Below are 20,784 nucleotides of genomic sequence, written 5' to 3' on the forward strand. Positions count from 1 at the left end.
TTTGAGAATCACTCCATTCCATGTACGACTAAAAATAATCTTTCTAAGGTACATACCTGGACATATTATTCTTCTACTCAAAAAAAATTCAGTGACTACCTATGACCTTTCAGATAAATGACAAATTCCTTAGTTTGACCATCTAAAATCCTCCTCATTCTGGTTCCAACTGATTTTTCCAGCCCTATTTCAAATTATTATTTTTTCTTCAAAATCTATGTACCACACAAACTGCATTATTAGCGTCCCAGAAACTAGCATTCCATCACTTGCCTCCAGGCAGTTACACTTAGCTCCCAAATCCCCATCCTTTACTCTCTCCTCATCTCTGCCCCTCAGGATGTTTCTCTTCCTCCAAGGTTTAGTTTAAGTGCCAATGTTAGAATGAACTCTTCTCCTCAAATTACTTTGTTTTTTTTTTATCTCCATAAATATTACAGCCTTCAATAGATTGTGGTCTGTAAGAATTTCATTTTTGCCTTTGTATCCTTAGCTTCTAGCACAGAGCCTTGACACATTTAATAAATGCCGAACTGAAATTCATTTAGTCCAGCAATGGAGGATTCAGAATCAGCCCTCAAATATTGGAAGATTTAAAAATATACGTATGCTAAAATTTCTACTTTACAAGATCAAAACTTCTAACTAGGCACAGGGGAAACAAAAACAAACATAAATTATGCCCTCAAGGGGCAATGATTACAAAAATAAGTATAGGAAAGATAATTTCAAGGGGAAAGAGAACATTTTTTAAAAAACCCTTACCTTCCATCTTACAATACTCTGCTTTGATTTCAAAACAGAAGAACAGAAAAGGTTAGGCAATGGGACTTAAGTGACTTGCCCAGAGTCACACAGCTAGGAAGTTTCTGAGGTTAGATATGAACCCAGAACTTTCTGTCTCTAAACTTGGCTTTCAGTGCCCTGAGCCTCCTACTTGCCCCCTATGGAGAGAACATTAATATTTATGATGATCAAAAAAGGGTCTTACAGAAAGAGATAGACCTGAGTTGACCTTTGAAGGAACTAAAAGTTCCAAAAATTATACATGAGATGTGAATGCACTCCAGACATGAGAATTTCATCTGTGAAAAGGAATGAGAACAAAAGGTGGAATGTTGTATACAAGCAATCCTGGTAACTCCAAAGTATGTAAAAGGAAATAATATGAAATAAATGGGGAGGAGGGCAGAGAAATAAGATGGGAAACGTAGTTAAGAACCAGATTTTAAAGGACATTAAGCATCAGGTAAAGGATTTTGCATTTTAACTTAGAAGTCATAGGAGAATATTGCTGATTTTGGCATAAAGATATAGGTCTTTTGATATCAATTTGGCAGTTATGTAGAAGATGTTCTCATGGGAGAAAGGAAGGACAATTTCTTCTTGAAAGCTAGGGTCTTTCTACATAGCTGGCTACCTTCTTACCTATTAGTGAAGACTCTCTTCCCAGAACATTCTCCTGCTTTTTATGTCCCATGGGAACCTGGATACTCTTTTACTAGCCCTAACCAGTGGTATGGGAATTACTTGGGAAAAGCAATAATTCTGACATGCTTTTATTTTGAAACAGAAATAGCTATGTGTATATGCTTCTACTGATATTAGGGTGATTTAGAACACCCAGAGCTTAACTAAATAAAACTAAATAAAAATAATTACATTTATTGACATATAATAAGCTCCCATATTTTTAATTCATTTTTTTTCTGTCAAGTGACTGCAGGATTTCATGCTCTATGCATGTATTTCTATTTTTATGTTTTTAAATCTTAGAGTTTTAAGATAGGATATTACTTCAAGAAGTTATGCAAATGTTTGTAGCTCTTAAAAATCATATATCAATAACTTTTATAAATATTGTGGTAGCAGTTGGTACAGAAAAGTAAAGCTTTTTAATAATCTTTCAAGCTACAAAGAAATAGAATTAACCAAAGGAAAGTATGATAGGCAGCAAAAACAACTGCAAGAACTTAATAGCTATGGCTTAGAAGAACCTAAATAATCTTCACCAAACAAACAACTTTCAGAGAGACACAACAGCTAGAAGGGTGGCTATTATTACTATATAGTGTTACATTAGCTTCTGAATGTTAGGATAGCAAGAAGATCAGGAAAAGAGGGGGAAACCCCATTGGGATTCTGTTAGAAATAAAAAAAATGAGTGTCATAGTCAAGACAACATAAAGACTGGAGTACTTAAGATTTTTGAAAAGGTAATTTTGTATGGATGAAATTGGCTTTTTCATTCAAAACTACCAAAATTTTTGTCAGAAGAAGTTCAAGTGACACTGTAATATTTGATCATTTTCTTAAGAAATGGAAAACATCCAGCCTAAAACTTATTTGGATCATTTTTTTTTACTTCCACACTGGCCTGAAAATCTTGTAACTATTGAAGGAATAATGAGCTCTGATAAATATATTGCTATATTGAGATGCAGAATTGTTTGGGAATTATGGAAATTCCCAAATCCAAGTGAGAAGTTATAACATGATCTTGTGCCATATGAACTTTAGATTACTCCACCCTACTTAGTCTAACAAAAACAAGAATGTCTACACCCATACTTAAGGATTAAGTATTTAGGAGGATGGCCTATGACAGACATGACAAATGACAAATCAGAAACAACTGACAGACCCGTGGGCTGTACTAAGTCAAGCTTAAGCTACCATTGGTACATGTGAGATGCAGGAAAGTGATGTAAAAACTGTCTATATATTTTGCATCACTTCCTCTCTCCGGTGTCTTTCTGTGGAGAGGTGACTCTGGCTGGCAGTGTGCTGAATGTTTCGGCATCTTGGAGTGGCAGCAGCTATTGTCTGGTTTGATGGTGAGTCTTCCTTGATACTCTACTGGAAGAAGCTGAGTAGCCTAGTTCAGGTGAGGCATCTTAACTGAGCACTCTCAGATTTTAGGCTGATTCCTTTCTCCTTTACCTTCCAAATATTATCCTCTTAGAAAGCCTGTAATCTTCTTCAGAGACCTCGTGGTGGAGGTCTTTGAACTTTCCCTGGCCAAGGCCAGGAGGGAGAAATCCTATTCCCTCCTTCTCTCTCTTCTCCTTAATTCCTTCCCTCTATATTAATTAAAATCACCATAAATTTCCAACTGACTTGAGTATTTTATTTGGGATTTCCTTTGGTGTCCAAAAATTAATTTAGATTTGAGTCAAAACCTTAAAATTACCTTTACAGCCATGCCACATGATATGAAAGGTCCAAGAGATGGCTTGGATAAATATGGTTCGATGGTCTGGGAACTCTCCTAATGTAAACCTCAGAGAAAATTCATGTGATACAAAGAAGATAAATGACTTGCCAATGTTTGCACAGGTAGTCGGCATTAGAGGTAGAGTTGGGGTTTTTTAAACCCTTACATTATTGCTTAGTATCATTTCTAAGACAGAAGAGAAGCAAGGACTAGGCAATCGGTGTTAAATGATTTATTCAGGGACATGTAGTTAAGATGTATCAGAGGTCAGACCTGAAATCATGTCCTTTCAACTCCAGACCCATCACTCTATCCACCTACCTGCCCCTTCAGAGGTAGAGTTTTAATCTGGGTTCTCTGACTCTAAATCCATTGGTCTTTCCATGTACTACACTGCCTCTTGTCTTTTGTACCGCCAGGAATTAGCCCAATGCCTGACACACAGTAGGCATTTAATAAATGCTTATGAACTGATTTTTTTTAAAAAGAAAGAAAACTTAAGCTATAGTAAGTAAAGGCTAGACTAGGGGAAATGGAGGTCATCAAAGTTATACTCAATGTCAGTCAATTTTATTTAATTAGTTAATTAAAAATAAGTTAATATTGATATTGCATGTAATACATAGTTTCATGATGAATTAAAGGATCTGTCAAAATCTTATAAATTTAATGCGAAATCATGTAAAACAGATGACTGCAGCAAAAGGAGAACATATTCCATATTAAAAGTTTTAAAAACATAAAAATATTGTGAGGCTTATTATATGTCAATAAATGTAATTATTTTACTTTGTCCCAATAATGAATATGTTATTCTGTATCAATAATGAACATGTTATTCTATCAAATTAACTGAAGAACAATTTCACATTTCCTAAAGGAATAAGACTTCTTTATTCTTCCTTTAAACTGACCCATAAAGTCTAAAAAGGGTGAAATGCTTTATGAAATTGGCCATTCCCAGTTTCATGCCTTTCATTAATCTTGGTTCTCTTGGGTTGTTAGCCACTTAAGGTTTCATAATCTTTATGAGCTAGGAATGAAAGCACTAGGAACCCAAAAGGGGGAAAACCTTATTTAGATTAAGCCCATTGTCTGTTGCTATCACTTACATTCTATAATTTTAAGTGGGTTAGGGGAAATTGTTTAAGGGTCCTCTGATCAACCAAGCCTCTGTTTCCACCTTGCCCAGCCCCTACATTAGCTTCAAAGGTCCAGAGGGGCCTTCTTCTCTGCCCCCTCCATGTCACTTCTTCTCGAGCTCCAACCTCCTTCCAAGTCAGTATTCCCTTTTGCCTCTTCAAATTTTCATTTCTGTTGTTGTTTACCTTGAGGTCCATTCACATTTTTAAGGGATAGATTCACTTTCCCAGTTAACTGGGAGAGAAGAGAGACATACTGTTTTTAGGGTACTGACACTTACTTTGAAAATAGACAGTAGATGCTTAGCCATGAAAGGAGGCAAATGTACACTCTGTGCAAGGTTCTACAAAATTTTCAAGGAAGAACGTCAGTAGTCTATAGTTCTCACTGGCAGCTTTCTTTTCATGTCCAATTCTTACATCAAAATGCCAGGCCAAACTACCACTTGCTGGATTTCATGCCTGAAACCTGTGTTTCATTGCTCTTTTGTTACGGTTTTTGTTCTGGGGTTTTAAAAGAATGGATATATCTCCAAGGAAACATGATAAAATTGTATAGACTGTTTCCCTGCTGGGCTGGAGTGGGAGCTGTGGGAAGACCTGAATAAGACTTTGTAATTTTTTTTTTAGGAAATAGACTAGTCTCAACTGCCTTTTATTGGCAGTTAGCAACTTCCTACAGAGCTCTAATACCAAAAGCAACAGCCCAATGCAATGTGCAATGAATACTAGAATCAGGACCAGAGGATCTAGTTAAGAATTTCATGGAAGAGAAGGGAATAAGCATGTATTAAAAGTTCACTATTACCAGGCATTGTGCTAAGTTTTAAGCAAATATCTCATTTGATTCTCACAACAATGCTCAGAGGTTGGTATTGCTATTATCTTCATTTTATAGTTGAAGAACCTAAGGCAGGCAGAGTTAAGTGACCTGCCCAGAGTCACACAGCTAGCAAGTATTGGAGCCAGTTTTGAACTCAGGCATTTCTCACTCAGAATCAGCACTCTGTACCATGGTACCACCAGGTGCCTTCAATGTTGGCCATGTGACATTGGGCTAATCACTGAAACTTTTGCAAGGGTTCCCAGGGTTGATAAGACAAAATGCGATAATATTTGTAAATAATTTTGCAAATTTTAAAGCACTGTATAAATCATAATTATTGTTATTGTTATTATTATTATTTCTATTATTTTAGAAAGCTGACATCAACCACTCCGATGTCCTACCTATTCACTGTTCCTGGCTTTGTTCTTCAAGAGTAGGCAGAACAAATCGAATCCCTCTTCTCTACAATGAATATCCAAATATTTGAAAGTGGCTATTATGTCCTCTCACATTTTCTCTAAGCTAAATATGCTCTTATTTCAAGAATTCTTTTATGACATGGTCTCCCGTCCCCTCTCTATCCTCATCACTCTCCTTTATATATGCTCCAGCCTGTCAATATCCTTCCTAAAAATAAGATATTCAGAAGTAAGTACCAGACAGGTCAAGATTTAGCTGACACAGGACAAGTGAAACTCAGTTAAGGGGAACAAGAGGGGAAAAGCATGGGCTGGGGGTAATTCATAAATGATCATCATGGGGCAAATGTTACCTAGTCTTTATAAGTCCTGGGTTCAGTAACTTTAGTTTAGGACCATTTTAGCATGAATCCTGGGAAGCTGTGAATTTCAAAAGTCTCCATCTTGGTATAGCACCAAAAAAATTGTGCACACCCACACTACACGGGCATGTGCTAGTCAATGACAAATCAGAAATAACTAACTGCCCACCTGGGCTGTCCTAAGCCAATTTTTTTGGTGCTATACCAAGATGGAGACTTTTGAAATTCACAAAGCTCAAACATATACACATTTGGAATTCATACTACTGAATATTAAGATACTATCGTGAAATGTCCGAACAATTTGTGGAGCCCCCTATTGAGGAAATATTAGGAATATAATGGACCAACCTCCATAAATTCCTGCTCACCCTAATCTCCTGAAGGGGGTTCATAGTTATCTGGCTTAAAGACACAGATATGGATGAATTGACCTCTTTAAGTTGCTTCCAAACTCTATAAGAACTCTTCCTTGGGCTTTTATCATGTTTTTCTAGATCATGACCTGACCTACTTTAAATGATGATCTCACTGCTTAGAAGATACATTTATCTTTTCTTGTTTTTGGCCCAGACCTCCTCTCTAGGGACCTCCCAATTTAGAAATTCCTTCCATTCTTTCTCCATTCTGCCCAACCATCCTGCCATAACTGGTAAAATCTTGCCCTAAGGCCATACTATTCTACATAATGAAAGCCCCAAACCCAACCACATTTCTTCACCTTGGTCATTTTTAGCCTCAGTATTAAGCAAAAATCCCTCCTTCCTTCTTTGACCTTTCCCCTTCCTCATTTTTGGCTCTGAGACCTATAATTAGATCAATAGTATACTTCTGGAAAGAATGTCAATCAACTGTTGAATTGTTTCATTCACGTTACTAATGATTTTTTCTACCTATCTGTCTATCTATCTCTCTCTGTCTGCACACACACACACACACACATACACATACACTCCTATCTTCTTTTGAATATTGTTTCCTCCTTTATATTGTAAGCTTCTTGAGAGCATAGAGTATCTTTAATTAATTATATCTCCACCACTTAGTATAGTACCTGGAATGCAGTTGGTTGTTGTTCTTAGTACTCAAAGAGGACCCAAATGCCATCATTGGTGTTGTCTTTTGATGCATGGATTGAAGTGATGCAGAGCTACACAAAACTGTCAGACTTACTCTCTCTTCCAGATTCATGAAAATTCAGTGGCAAGACAAAAATTAAAATGACTGGTAATAGCTAATGATGCGATGGATGACTTTGGAATCTTCAGCGTCTAACTAAGACCTTCCACTGCCTTCATGGACTCATTTTCCTCCATCCTTTCTACTAGAGGAAGTCTTCACATGCTTGAAGTAGGCACCCCACCAACTCATTGATAGGTTTGAGGTTGGTTAACCTCAACCTGGTTTACTTTGCCTACTGGGATAGTTTACTGAGGTGTGGCTACTGCATATCCTATAGCTTCTTGGAACCACCAGCATGAGCTAGGTGATAGGCACACTGTAAGTGTTTAATAAATATTTATTGAATTGGCTTGAATAATTAATATAAACTATTTCTCAAATTCATGGCCAATATCCAATTCTTGTATTTTATTCCCAGGGTTTAGCACAATTTCTAGCATACAGTAAGAACTTAATAAATGCTTCTTCCTTTATTCAGCATTTATTCATTTATTCTTTGTTCATTCACTAACACAGTTGAATATGTCAGCTGAAACTCAAGAATCTTAAAGAGTTTTCTGGGTACTGTAAATCTTGAAATTTCTCAGACTTGTGAATGTTAAAAATTTCCCCATTGGGGAATTTTCAATTGGAACAATTCCCTACTGGGAACATTCCCCATTTTGACAGTGAGAACTCTACTTGGATCAGAAATGAGAGGACCTCTGCTCCACCCGTACTTGGGACTGCTTTGGTGGAGAGAACTCCTTACTAAACAATGAAAGTACTTTAACCCATACTTATAATGAGGCAAAAAGTTCTTTAAGCCATGCCTATTTTTAGAATTAATACAATGGGGTGCTAAGTACCTATTAAAGGTCAGGCAACTTGTAAACTTGCCAGGAGCAAAGAGGTGAAAACTTATTCAGAAGTTTTTTTGGTTCAAACTTACTAAAGGGATTAGTCAACCCAGCAGTGTTTTTTCTGATTCAAACTTACTAAAGGGATTAGTCGACCCAGCAGTGAATTCAGAATGGGCTGTCCCTTGGAAAACGTCTACTATGATTGGTAGATGGAAGAACTTAGGGGAGGTGACATAGGAGAAAACCCCCTATATAAGAAAAAGCAGAATCTCTTGAAAGACAATCCTTTTGAGGAAGATCTCTTATGAGGATTGCTTGAGAAAAATCCTTTTGGAGGATCTCTTGAGAGAGGCTCTGCAGAAGGGAAGCTCTTGAAGGACAATCTCTAAGGAGGTCTCGCTGGAGCTCCTCTGAGGGGACTCTGTCCCTCTGGAAGCTCTTGATAGAGGCCCTTTGAAACAGTCTCTGGCTGGAACTCTCTCTGAGGAGACTATCACTAGAATCCTTGCTTAGACAGACCTTGTGGTGAGTGATAAAAGACTGACTGACTGATCTCTCTCTCTTAAGACTCAGGTCTAGGCTATGTTGGCTTAAGGCCCTTCATACTTATTTCCTTTTTCTCTCTTTTTCTCTTTTCTTTAATTCCTCATTGTATTAGTAATTAAATTCTCTATAAAATCCAGTTGACTTGGGTATATTCATAATCGGGAATATTTCCCTGGCGACCACCTTATATTTGATTTAAAACCAAGACACTGTAGTGAAACATATTTTCTGTGGTCACAAATTTACTCACCTACTCTTATATCTACTACAATTTAAGTCTTCCACTATTTTAATCACTACAGTTTATAGCATTAACTCTTTTACTCACTACAGTTTACAACCTCAACCATTTTAACTCTTTTAACTGCTACAATTTATGGCAGACAACCATTTTAATTCTTACAGTACTAAGAAGCTAAGGAACTTGGCCAGAGTCTCTTCTGCTTCTACTTCTCCCTACATCCAAGTCCAAAGTCAACTATAATGCTATCCTACTAGAGAATGATTTTAAAACATTCTAGGATGTTTAAATGGGAGGTTCAAAAGAAACACTGATGTAAATGTTCAGGTAGAGAGAAGACACTGAGAGAAATTAAGTTTGAATGCTCACTTTTTCAGAGCACACTCTAGTTCATCCTTTTCCTTGTGGGCTTCTTGGAGCTGGTAGAATATTCTAGAGAGAAACTCTTCAAAGTTGGACAGTAAGTGAGGCTCATCCTTCTTCAGTTGCACCCAAAGTTGCTTAATATCACTTTCACTGTTGAAAAAAAAGAATAGTATGATTACTAGGATAATGTGTATGGTCAAGTGAGTGAAGGCTATGGAATTCCTTCTAAGCCTAGCAACCAACATCAGTCTATTCATTGCCCACCTCAGATAGGGATTATGTGGCCAAGCACTCTCAATCCATGAGCTACTAATATTTAAAGGAAAAGATGGAGAAGGTAAGAGAGTACAGGTATGGTTAGACAAGAGCATTATGAAGCTGGAAGAGAAAGCTCATCACTCCCACCCCTGAAAAAGATTGGCCTTTGATGCTCCAGCTGAAAATTTTCCAGAAAAGAGCTGGGAAAAAAGTGCTCACCTGACCACTGGGAATTAATGCAAGGAGTGTGACTGAGAGCAGAGACAGAAGAATAAACAAAAGCTGAGGCATATACAGAGAAAAAGAGTCAGAAGAGATGAAGAATTTTAGTTACATTTATTTGTTTCTTTTTTTAAAGTCATATGTCCAACTTATTGCTGATGTACATACACCTGGCAGTCCACAATCCTTCATCTCTAACTGTTATATTTATTTGTTTCAAGGAAGAATTTCATATGGGTGGAGGTTATCATTGAGAAATTTCAGTGTTATACAAAACGAGTATCAATAAAGCAGGAACAGTGCCCTGAAGGGGACAGGAAGTCCTTAAAATAATATTATGATTATTATGGAAACACAAAAGGAAATCTCTGATATGGGAGGAAAATAGGTAGTTGTCCAAAATGACCAATGTGGATGCACGGAGAATCACAAACCAATTTCAATTCTAAAAAAGAACAGAGAAGCTGGAGGCAAGAACAGAGAATGGAGGATAAATATGACATGACGCGGTCTTATGTGGGAAGTTTCAGAAATGCTAAAGTTCAGAATGTACTAACCCTGACAAAGAAAATTAAGAGTAACAAAGGTTTTTAAGCTCAATGGAAAGGGGTTTATAGAAGAAGATATTGGCCCACTGCTATAGAAGGTTGAAACAGTAAATGAAAAGAGAAAGAAAAGATGAGAAAATGATAAGGGAAAACAGGAAAAAGAGGAGGAAATAGAACTTATTTTTTTTTTAATCTCTTCTCTCTAACAAGTGAAAGATTCTAGGATGGAAAGGCCAAGAAAAAAATGACCAACAGTAAGCATGTAGCTATCCTTGATGAGTTCAAGCTACTTGGCCCAAATAAAGCACACTGCTGGTTTTCTCATTAGTGGCAGTGAAAATATTTCTATCACCTTTCTCCTAGGGCTTTTATAGCCCAGAATATACACAATTATTGGGAATATCTATAATTTGTCAGCTGTCACTGATATGTGATATGACTATATATTAGGTAGTTAGGCTATCCCAGAAGACATAGTGAGAAATGGTTTGCCCATAGCAGCACTAAAGCCCTCTGTCTCCCAAGTGACATAAATCCTTCATGTTCCTTAAACTTTGCCCTTTGTATCATCTTTAGATTAATTGGTTCCATGACTTTCTTTTTCTCTTTTATATACCACAGCAAGACATTGGGTGGCAGGGAAGCTAGTTAGAGAATTCTGCCTCTACAGAGGCTTTGATTCTAGTCCTTGTGCTGGAATTAGTTTGAGGAGGTCAATGAAAAGTGCCAGGAGGAGTTCAATCTCACTAGCTTTTGTGAAAGTTGGAGGCACATGCTGCCTTAATTCTCATGCTACCCATGTTCTAGAATGGGAGTTCACCTTAATGCAGCAGGCTTCATGAACTTATTTAAAAATATTTTTTGATAACTGTTTTTTGATATAACTGGTTTCCTTCATGCATTTTATTTTATGCATTTAAAAAATTATTCCAAGAAGGGATCCATGCACTTTACCTTACTACCAAAGAGATCCATGATACATAAAAGTTTAAGAACATCTGCCACAAGGGGCCCCTAAACCCACTCCGGTTCTATACCCAAAGGCCCCAAACTCAACTTGACTAGGGTTCCGCATTCAAACTCATCCCCTCTATTCATATACCCTAATTTGGTGATGTTCCCCTTAGACATGCTGCTCACTAATCATTCCCTTTCCCTAACTCATATCACAATTCACTCTGAATCCAACATATGCCATTGTCTGTATTCCTCACACTCTACTCCAGACGCACTCCATCACAAGCACTCAGGAGTGAGCCTCCAAACAAACTCCCTCCAACCAGAGTCAATAGAACATACTCAAGCTCCTTTATAGCCCTATAGATTAGTTAATTACTGCAAATAACTTTAGGCATTCTTCAACTAAGCTCTTCTGCTGTTGCCTCTTTACTTAGCATTAATCATGTCTTACCAGAAACTTGTTTTCTTATTTTTCAATTCATTAAGTAGTGTGCTATGTGTAATGTTCTAGAATAGCCACTAGTCAGAGAGAAAAGTAAATGGCATGGTCCCTATTCTCAAGGCAATAAGACAAAACAGATATAACAAATTAGAATATGAAAAGTAGAGGATGCTTTGAGATTAGGCAAGGGAAAGATCATTAGTAGTTTAGGAAAGGTAGAAATAAGGACAGCGTCACAGAAGAGAGAATTCAAGATGACCTTGAAGGGTTTCTGCCCTTGATGGAGATAACTAGTCACTAGTGACCTTCTTTACAGTTTTCTCTTATCTGGGACAGACCCTTTGGGTGGTGGTTTTCTCCCATTCTCTGGCATCAGGACCCAAAGGGACACTTCATGATTTCTATCTTGTAAGTACAGGCAGATAGCTACCAAGGCAGCTTGGGAATGTTCCTTCTCTCCAAGAAAATCTATCTATTCTTCATCTACTAGGGTGATGAATGAGGGATATGGCACAATTGATCTGTGAAAGCAAGACAGAAAAAAAAAAACAATTTCCAATAATCCTAATGGGGATTTCAGCCTCCACCCCAATCTGACACTGCCTGTAAAAAGAATTTAGACTCCTAACATGGCCTTTCTACCATATCTGCAGAGCTTAATGTGTCCATAGGCTGGAGAACAAGAGAGCTAGGTGAGATATTTTTGTGGTGGAGTAGTGTAACTCTGGGGAGTCTGGTTGCTTCGGAGGGCTGTTGCTGTGTGTCTCTGCTTGTGTTCCACTGTGCTTGTTTATTATGTATACCCCCAGGGAAAATCCCATGTGCCAGTTTTTAACTAGAAGCTGCTTGAGGTATTGAGGTCCCAGAAAAAAGCCGGGCAATACCAGCTTTGTGTTTCAAGACCAATACAGAGCTAATCTCTGCCACAAACTGTGCCACCAAAGCAGCCTCCTTGATGACACCTTGCCGAACCTTTCTCTGTTCTCTCAGGTATTTCTGTGCCAGAGGTTAGAGCTTCCTCTCAGGAGAAGTCTTCAAACAAAAGCAATATTCTGTCACTAGGGTTTTTGCAAAGAAGCCAGTGCAGGTGACAAATTTTCTGACTACTCCCTCCCTGTGGCTGCCAGCTGCTGTCTTCTCCTAAAATCCATCCATTCTTGCAGCTGAGCTTATTGCTGCAACGATCACACCATAAAATTCTCTTCCAGGATTCTGGCAGTGTGCTCATTGCCTGGTACACTCCTTTACCAGCCTCTCTGGACCCTGGTATACCTTCTAAAATTCTTAGTCCACAAACACTATATCTTGGCTAACAAATTGTATCTGAGTCCCACTGATATATCCTTCCACTTTGAATCACTCTTCTACCCTGATCTACATCCCCTTCTACTGTTATCCTTTTCCCTAAACTCTGAAAGTCAGTCCTCATCTGCAGGGCTCTTCCACTTTGGTATACAAGATAATGAATCTTATTCCAGTGGATACAGAACCTACAAACAATGAGATGGCAAAGATTATATGAAATTTATTTTAGAGGAAGACCAGTTTCTATTAAGCACAACCCAATTCTTTTTTAAGAGCTATCACTCAATTTCATTTGATTTAGAGGGCTTTATGGAAAAATGGTGTGTGTACAGGAGTATGTGTTGGGTTTGAAGGCTTGGATACCTAAAGAGATCAGTCACCAATTGACTAATTTACACATTAAGCACTGACTAATGCTTGGGCCTGCTATGAAAAAGGTTCTGGACCCAGGCTGGTCACATTGCTACTTACTACCTGACCCTGGACAAGTCAATTCATTGAGCCTCTCTTTCTTCATCTGTAATGAGAACATTTTCTTAAATGTTTGCTTTGATTTCTAAGCCTTTTAAATTATGATATGATTAAATATGCTAAACAACAATTTTGTCATGGTTATTGAATTCCCAGGGATAAAGAAGGAGGGGATCCTATTTCTAAAAGAAATGAGAGATTTTTTTTTCAGAAAACCTGGGCCAGGGGTTGTTACAGAGAGTGAGTGCCAGGGCCATTTTTCTAGAGTATTATGGGATGTTCATGTACTGCAGAAGGATGGAGACCAATAAAGATATTATCTCAGGTACTGAGACTGTGAAGAAAAAAAGACTGGAAAAAAATGCTTCATGCTGACAGCCCTGAGTCTCTTGTGGCTCCTTCTAGCCTGGTCAGGCATGAAAGAAAAGCTTGGTTCTGGGGGAAGGGAGGGAGGAAAGGAAAGAGAAAGAAAGAGAATAAGGACTTCAGGCAGGTACCATTGTTCTTAGCTGAAGCCCCGGCTGTGTGTAGTGTATAGAAATTAGAACCAATGGTTGTGAAACCCCAAGAAAGAAGAAATGAAAAGTATATGCAGGCTGGAACCCATATTGGCTTCTCCTATACCATCCATACCTCTTGAACCCAGGTTAGAGAAATATCCTTCAGAGTCACTACCATCTGGAATAGGCTGCTCTTAGCCCACGTCTCTTTTGTGTATGATTCTTGGTATAGATTTCTTATTTGTCATTCTTCTCCCCCAAATGAAGAGGAAGTTTCCTCAGCTCTAAAAAGAGTGCTGACCTCATGTGAGTTATTATATCCCAGTGCAAGGGGACCCAAGTGGAATAGATGCTGTTGCTTAAGGTCATCTTATATTTCTATCTCCATATCTTTGAATAAAACCTAGCAAGCAAAATCAACCTGGAGATGGCTGTATTTCTCAAATGGTGATTATCCTTTGACGTCAATAAGTTCTTACCAAAAATGAAAGAGAATGAGCAAGTTTTATTCTGTGAAGAATCAGAAAAAAAGAGACATGGATGGGTCACTATAGGAGGCAGTAAGGAAGAAGTGTTTCTTTACCAACGGACACACGGTATCAGGAAAAGACTGAGGTAGCAGCTAGGTGACATAGTGGATAGAGTTCTGAGCCTGGAGTTGGGAAGACTTGAGTTCAAACCTGGCCTCAGACACTTATAAGCTGGGTGACCCTAGGAAAGTCATTTAAACTGTTTTCCTTAGTTTCCTCCACTGTAAAATGTGGAGATTAATAGTATCTACTTTCCAGAGTTGTTTTTGAGGATTAAATGAGATAATATTTGTAAAAAGCACTTAGCACATTACCTGGCACATAGTAAGCATTATATTTCTTATTCTTTTTTTCTTCCCTCCCAAGCAGAAAAAACACTAGCTTTGGAATTAGAGAACCTGGGTTTAAATCTCAGCTTTACTGCTTAAGGCTTGCGTGACCCTGAACAAGTCTCTTAAGCTTTGTGGGTCTTAGCTTTCTCCCTCATAAAATAAAGAAGGTTGGAATGGTCCATTTCCATGAGCCCTTCCAACTTTACATCCAATTCAATCATTCAATGGGATGGTGATTGAAGGGAATTTCTCTCTCCATTGTGCTGCTTTGTTGATATCATTTCTCAGAGACCTGGAGGCCAACTAAGTAAATCCAGGTATAGACAAGCCCCTCAGAGAAGGAAAATTAAGAAGAATCCAGGAACTAACAAGACAGGAAACATCCCACAAGCACTGTTCCCCCCTGGGCTGTGCCAGGCAAATTAAGAAACTATGGTTGGTTCCTGAGATATGACGTGTGAGAGTTAGTGAGAGGAGAAAAGAGCTTATACGGTCAGACCAGAGACCTGTTTGGGGTCTTCTGGCTGGAGCGTGGAAACTGAAGGAACCGTGTGGGTGATGAGTTTCAGTCCATTATGGCAGCCAATAAAATAGTGAGCTAAGCAACTCTCTACCTCTTTCCTACATTTCCCTCTCTTTGCTATCACTACTTTGATGTAATAAAGTTATTAAACTACTAACAGCCTCATAATTTAATTTTAATTATTAAAGATGGTCGGGTTAGATGGAAAAGTTTCTTGCCAGGCCAAGACCCAACACCAGGAACCCAAAGTAGTTGCCCCTACCTCACAGAACTTACTCTTGTAAAACCTTCTGTGCTCCAAGTTTATCCATTAGCATGTGGAACTGGTCCTCCTCATCTTCATCCCTGCTGTCAATCACCTCTTCCCACCTGGACTGATAGACTTTCTCCTCCTGGGCCTGGGCCCCCTCTTCATCAGTTAGAGCTTTTTTGGCTAAAAAAGAAATGACCTAGGGATGAAAGTGAATAAAACAATTTAATAACTGTAATGGAGGAAGATTCCCTTCCCCCTATCTCAGTTGATGGTTAACTAACTGCAAAGATGTCCATGCCCTATTCCTGTTGAGAAGTATAAAAACCTCTTCAATTTATTCAACATGGAAATAATTCAATTGGCAAACAAATTAGCCATGCCTTTTATGTGTTTTAAATTTCTCAGTCTTGGAGAGATGGAGACTTTATTTAACAGAAGCTTCTTGTAGAAGAGCCCCCTATTGGGAAGAGGGGGAAAGAAGGAAATTTCTTTGTCATTCCCTGGCTCCCCCTCCTCACATCTGCTATACAGCTTCATAGATGAGCTACTGGACAAGTAGGAGATATTGCACCTAATAGAGCGCAGAAGCACAAACTACAGATAAATATGGGTTCAGAGGTCATCAAAGAGTTAGCCTCTGGCAACATAAAAGAGAATGAAACTTAAGGGCAGTTGACACTGGAAACCTAACTAAGGAACCTATCCAACAGAGCTGCTGCACTCAAGGGAAGTTACATACAGATTTTATAAAGAGAGAAGGGATTTCCAAGCTTTAGAGTAACAGGAGCTATGACTTGCCTTTGTCATATATGTACAATATAGATGTACCTCACTCCATTTGTGCTTTTAATTTGAGTCCACTCTTCCCATAGATTCTATATGCAATTGTGGAATAAATCACCCCAAATTTGTGGGAGAAATGTTTTGTAACAATTATTGTCATTTCTTTTGAGTAAATGATGTGCTAAGAGGCAATTAAGTGTACTGGCTAATTTTTAACTAGAGTATTAAGAATGCAGTTCCATAGGATTTACATATGGAACCCAAAAGAGTTACTACTCTAAGGAGATTCAATTCACAAGTGTGAGTGTAAGTTGCAGGAGTAATCCTGAGGAGATGCTACATAATAATTAATCTCTAGAGAGCTTCCAGTTTGTCTAGCTATCAGTAGTCCTTTGAAGTCTAAAGAATAAAAAAATACATAAAATCAGACTGTAAGTACCACATTCCAAATGTCATGCCCCTTCTCTACTATTTCAGTCTGGAAGACACTTTTGCCACAGTGAAGATTTGGTGCATTATTATAATAATAATAGCAACATAATATATGTATATATATGTATATATATATATAAATATATAGCAATTTCAGGTTCCAAAAATTGTTATGAGGAAAACCTCATAACAACCCTGTGAGGTAGATAAGACAAGTGTTAACATTACCATTGAAAGATGAGGTCACTGAGAAGCTTATAGATATTATGTACCATGTCCACAATCTCACAACTAGGAGCTATCAGTGCTTGAACCCACAGAATCACAGTATTAATCAGAACAAACCTTAGAGGTTATCTAGTCCTGGCTTTACCTAAATAAAAAAACCCTCTCTAATATACCTGGAAAAGTGGTTATTCTCTTGTAGCTAGAACTCCAGTGATGGGGAAAGCACTATCCTCCGGAGGCATCCCATTCCACTTTTGGAGAGAGCTAATACCCTTTTTTTTTTTTAATCTACATCATCGGATTTGAGTCCATTATTCTTTTTTAAATTGAATTCTATTTTAACTTCCAAATTCTCCTCTTTCTCTCTCCTACTTATAGAGTAGGAAAGAAAAACAAGACTCATTACAAATACGTATAGCCTTGCAAAACACATTTCCTACTTAACCATGCTAAAAAAAAAAGGAAGAAAAGAAAACGAACAAAACATCCTTCAGTCAGAATTGTAAGTCTGGCCCTTCTGTAACTGGAGGTGGATAGTATGTTTCATCATGAATTCCGTGGAATTGTAATAGGCCATTTTGTTAACCAGATCTATTATGTCTTTCAAAGTTGAGTAAGATATTGCTGATTTTGTATCAATTGTTCTCTTGATTCTGCTCATTTTCCTTTGCATTATTTCATGAAAGTCTTCTTAGATTTTTCTGAAACCATGCCCTTCCCTTTATTTAGGACAATATTCATTGTATTCTCATATCATGACTTGTTCAACCATCTTCCAATTTCCTATTCATTGTCACCAAAAAGGAATTTTTTGAACATAAGTGCCCTTTCTTTTATTTCTTTGGAATATATACTAGGTCAAAGAGTATGTGAAGCTTAATCTAATTTGGGGTGCAGTTCCAAATTACTTTCCAGAATTGTTAGGCTAGTTCACTGTTCCACCAACAGTATATTAATGTACTCATTTCCCCATAGCTGCTCTAGCACTTGTGATTTTCCTTTTATTTTCTCTTAGCTAATCTGATGGACATAAAGTGGTACCTCAGAGTTATATCAAATGTCCACTTCTTTAATTATGACTGATTTCAAGCATGTTTTTGTATGGCTCTTCATGTTTTGATATTCTTCCTTTGAAAATTATCTTGAATAGATTTGGGTGTGATCATTTATCAAATGGAGAATGAGTCCATTATTCCTAATACGTACATATTACCTACCCTCACAAAGATTAATATAATATGGGAGGTAACACATGTTCATGATAATAGATATTAAAATGTGGGAGTACTGTAAGAGAAGTAGCATATAAGGTGCTATATAACTGCATAAGAAAGAATAATAATAATATAAGTAATAATAACGATAATGATTAACATGTATATAGTGGCTACAATGTGCTAGGCACTGTAGTAAATAAACTCTTAATAAATGTTAATTTATTAGATCATTGCAATAAGCCTGGGAGGTAGTTGCTATTATTAGTCCCATTATAAGGCAACTAAGGTAAACCAAAGTTAAGTGATTTGAGTAGGTTCTCCCAGCTTGTGAATGTCTCATGTTGGATTTGAATTTAGGTTTTCCTGACTCTGCATTTTTTAAGGACTTTGGGGCAAAGTGGGGAATTCAGGCCTGGCAATGAGGAAGTCTGGGTTCCAGACTACCCTGATGATTGATAATCAGTTTAAGTTTGAATAAATTATTCACCCTCTCTGGGCCTCAGTTTCTTCCTCTGGAAACTGAAGGATATATACACAGGTTCCTTCTAGCTTTTGACATCCCATGATTCTTTAGATAATATATGCAGTTACTTTTGGTGATACTATCACTTCTGTATACTCTGCCTAATGATCCAGAATCACAGGAATACCCATTCTTTTTGGTATATATTGTGCCATTCTGGTCCCTGTGCATTTAAGTTTACTTTTACTAAGAATTCCTTAACCACACGCATCTGCTAAAAATCACTCATCCTTCTGTCATAGCTGATTCTAAAAAGTAACTGTCCTTTGACAATTTTTCTTTGTTTTGGTGTTAACAATTATAACAAAACAAAAGAAATAGTAGACTTGAAATCAGTAGGCCCAGAGGGTGGAGAAAAAATGGGGATCTGCCTTATCTCTCCCAAATTCTTCTCCAAACAACTTTAAATAATGTCATAAAACAGGCTCTGGAAAATCAGAACACAGCAGTACCTCTTTCAAACATCTCCAAGTTTTAGGCAAAACAATTTTCCTGCCCAAGATAACTTAGAAAATCTGAAGGAAAGGAATGATGCCCGGAGGTGAAAATGGAACACAGACCAAGTCAGGCTGCTCTAGGGCAGGTCCTATCTCTACAAACATGAAAAGGCTTTGGAGATGGATGAATTGGTAACAATACCACAGATAGTAAAGGGGTGAGACCACTGGTCAGAAGGAGATTGCAGGGGTTTCTTTGTTGGCAGTGAGTATAGAATTCTGTTGCATTGCCTGTTCACAGATCCTGGTCACAGTTCTGGGTCATAGTGTGCAATTGGAAATCTGTTATCATAAAAAAAAACCCCTACATTTCCTGGGAGCCCACTGACTTCCTGTCATTACATACTTCTTGTAGACAAGTGATATTAGTCAGTGGGTTGGCTGGCCTCAGTCTCTTTGGCTTGATGTTACAAGTATGGTGGTGGTAAGGGTGGGATTTTGAATAGGCTAATTAGCCATGGGCATGGCATGTAGTTTTGCTTTTTATCTCTTTCATTCCTTTATTTCTAATGATTATTAATAAATATCTTATAATATTTTATTATTGAGATTTAATTTTAATTTTTACATTTTGGCAACCACTAGTTGGAGAAGAACTTATCAATTTTTTTAAGATAGCCTAGACAAAATTCTTAAGCCATGTCTCTCCTGCCAAGGATTTTCGACCCCCTACCCCAACCTCAACCCCCTCTCTAACTCCAAGAGAACACAAAACTCTCTACTGGAGCTGCTGTCCTTCTCCTTCCAGTTTGTTTGTTTGTTTCCCTACTTTTTTCCTGGTTGCCCATTCTACTGGCTTGGGTGCTTTAATTTGAGGGACTTTGCCTGGGGATTCCTGCTGGAAAAGAGATAAGCCACTTCTCTCACCCATCTGCTTGAGCCTGTGTTCCTTGTTCCTTGATGCTGCCTTTCTGCAGAGCTACTGCCAATCCTGCTTTTGTTTCCTGATACTCCTGCTCCTAAACCTTCTCCTGATCTCCTAGAGCCGCTCTATGGGCAGCTGATAAAAAACCAGTCTATGTTTTCCTTAGGCACTAATCAGGCTCCTAACTCCCTATCCACATGGCAGGAAAAGCAAGCTTCTCCCTAGCTTTTTACCCTAAGAGTTGCAAGCATGGGGCACTCTTTGAAAGAGCAGTGCATTACCTCTTTCAAACATCTCCCAGTTTTAGGATGTTTTTTTTCCTACAATTCCTGGGTGTACTGATCCTTTCAAATATCTTGACTGAGATTCAGGGGAGAAATTCATCTTCCTACAACCCCTTGCCTTTTAGGCCTGTCCAGTCTCTAAGATTCATCCAATTTGAGATTCCTTCACATTATGCTCAATGAAAAATTCTCCCTCACTATGGGAGATCCCAAAACTCTGACAAAAGGAATCTGAATAGATAGATAAGGAACTCTAAAGAGTCTGGTGGTGAAATTTTTAAACCTTTTTAAACTCCATTGTTTTATGAAAGTCACTGTATCTTATTGTATTTTGCTGATTGTTTTGTTTACAATTTAAAATTTGGTTTGTTTTAAGATCACATATTAATGTATTAAATACAATTCTGATACATTGAATCATTTTAATCTATTGTGTTTTAACTATTAGATATATTCTGTTGCCTT

The 20,784-nt window shown here is 37.8% G+C and overlaps 1 protein-coding gene across 1 annotated transcript in view; it reads right to left on the reverse strand.

The window, feature by feature from the left end:
* CRACR2A (calcium release activated channel regulator 2A) overlaps positions 1–20,784 on the reverse strand; it is a 226,554-nt gene that overhangs the window by 85,489 nt on the left and 120,281 nt on the right. The window contains 3 exon segments of the mRNA XM_056799129.1: positions 9,150–9,296; positions 15,514–15,654; positions 15,656–15,686. Of these exon segments, the coding sequence (XP_056655107.1) occupies positions 9,150–9,296; positions 15,514–15,654; positions 15,656–15,686 (319 nt within the window).

Source organism: Monodelphis domestica, chromosome 5 (genome assembly GCF_027887165.1).
Source record: "Monodelphis domestica isolate mMonDom1 chromosome 5, mMonDom1.pri, whole genome shotgun sequence".
NCBI classification, from domain to species: domain Eukaryota; kingdom Metazoa; phylum Chordata; class Mammalia; order Didelphimorphia; family Didelphidae; genus Monodelphis; species Monodelphis domestica.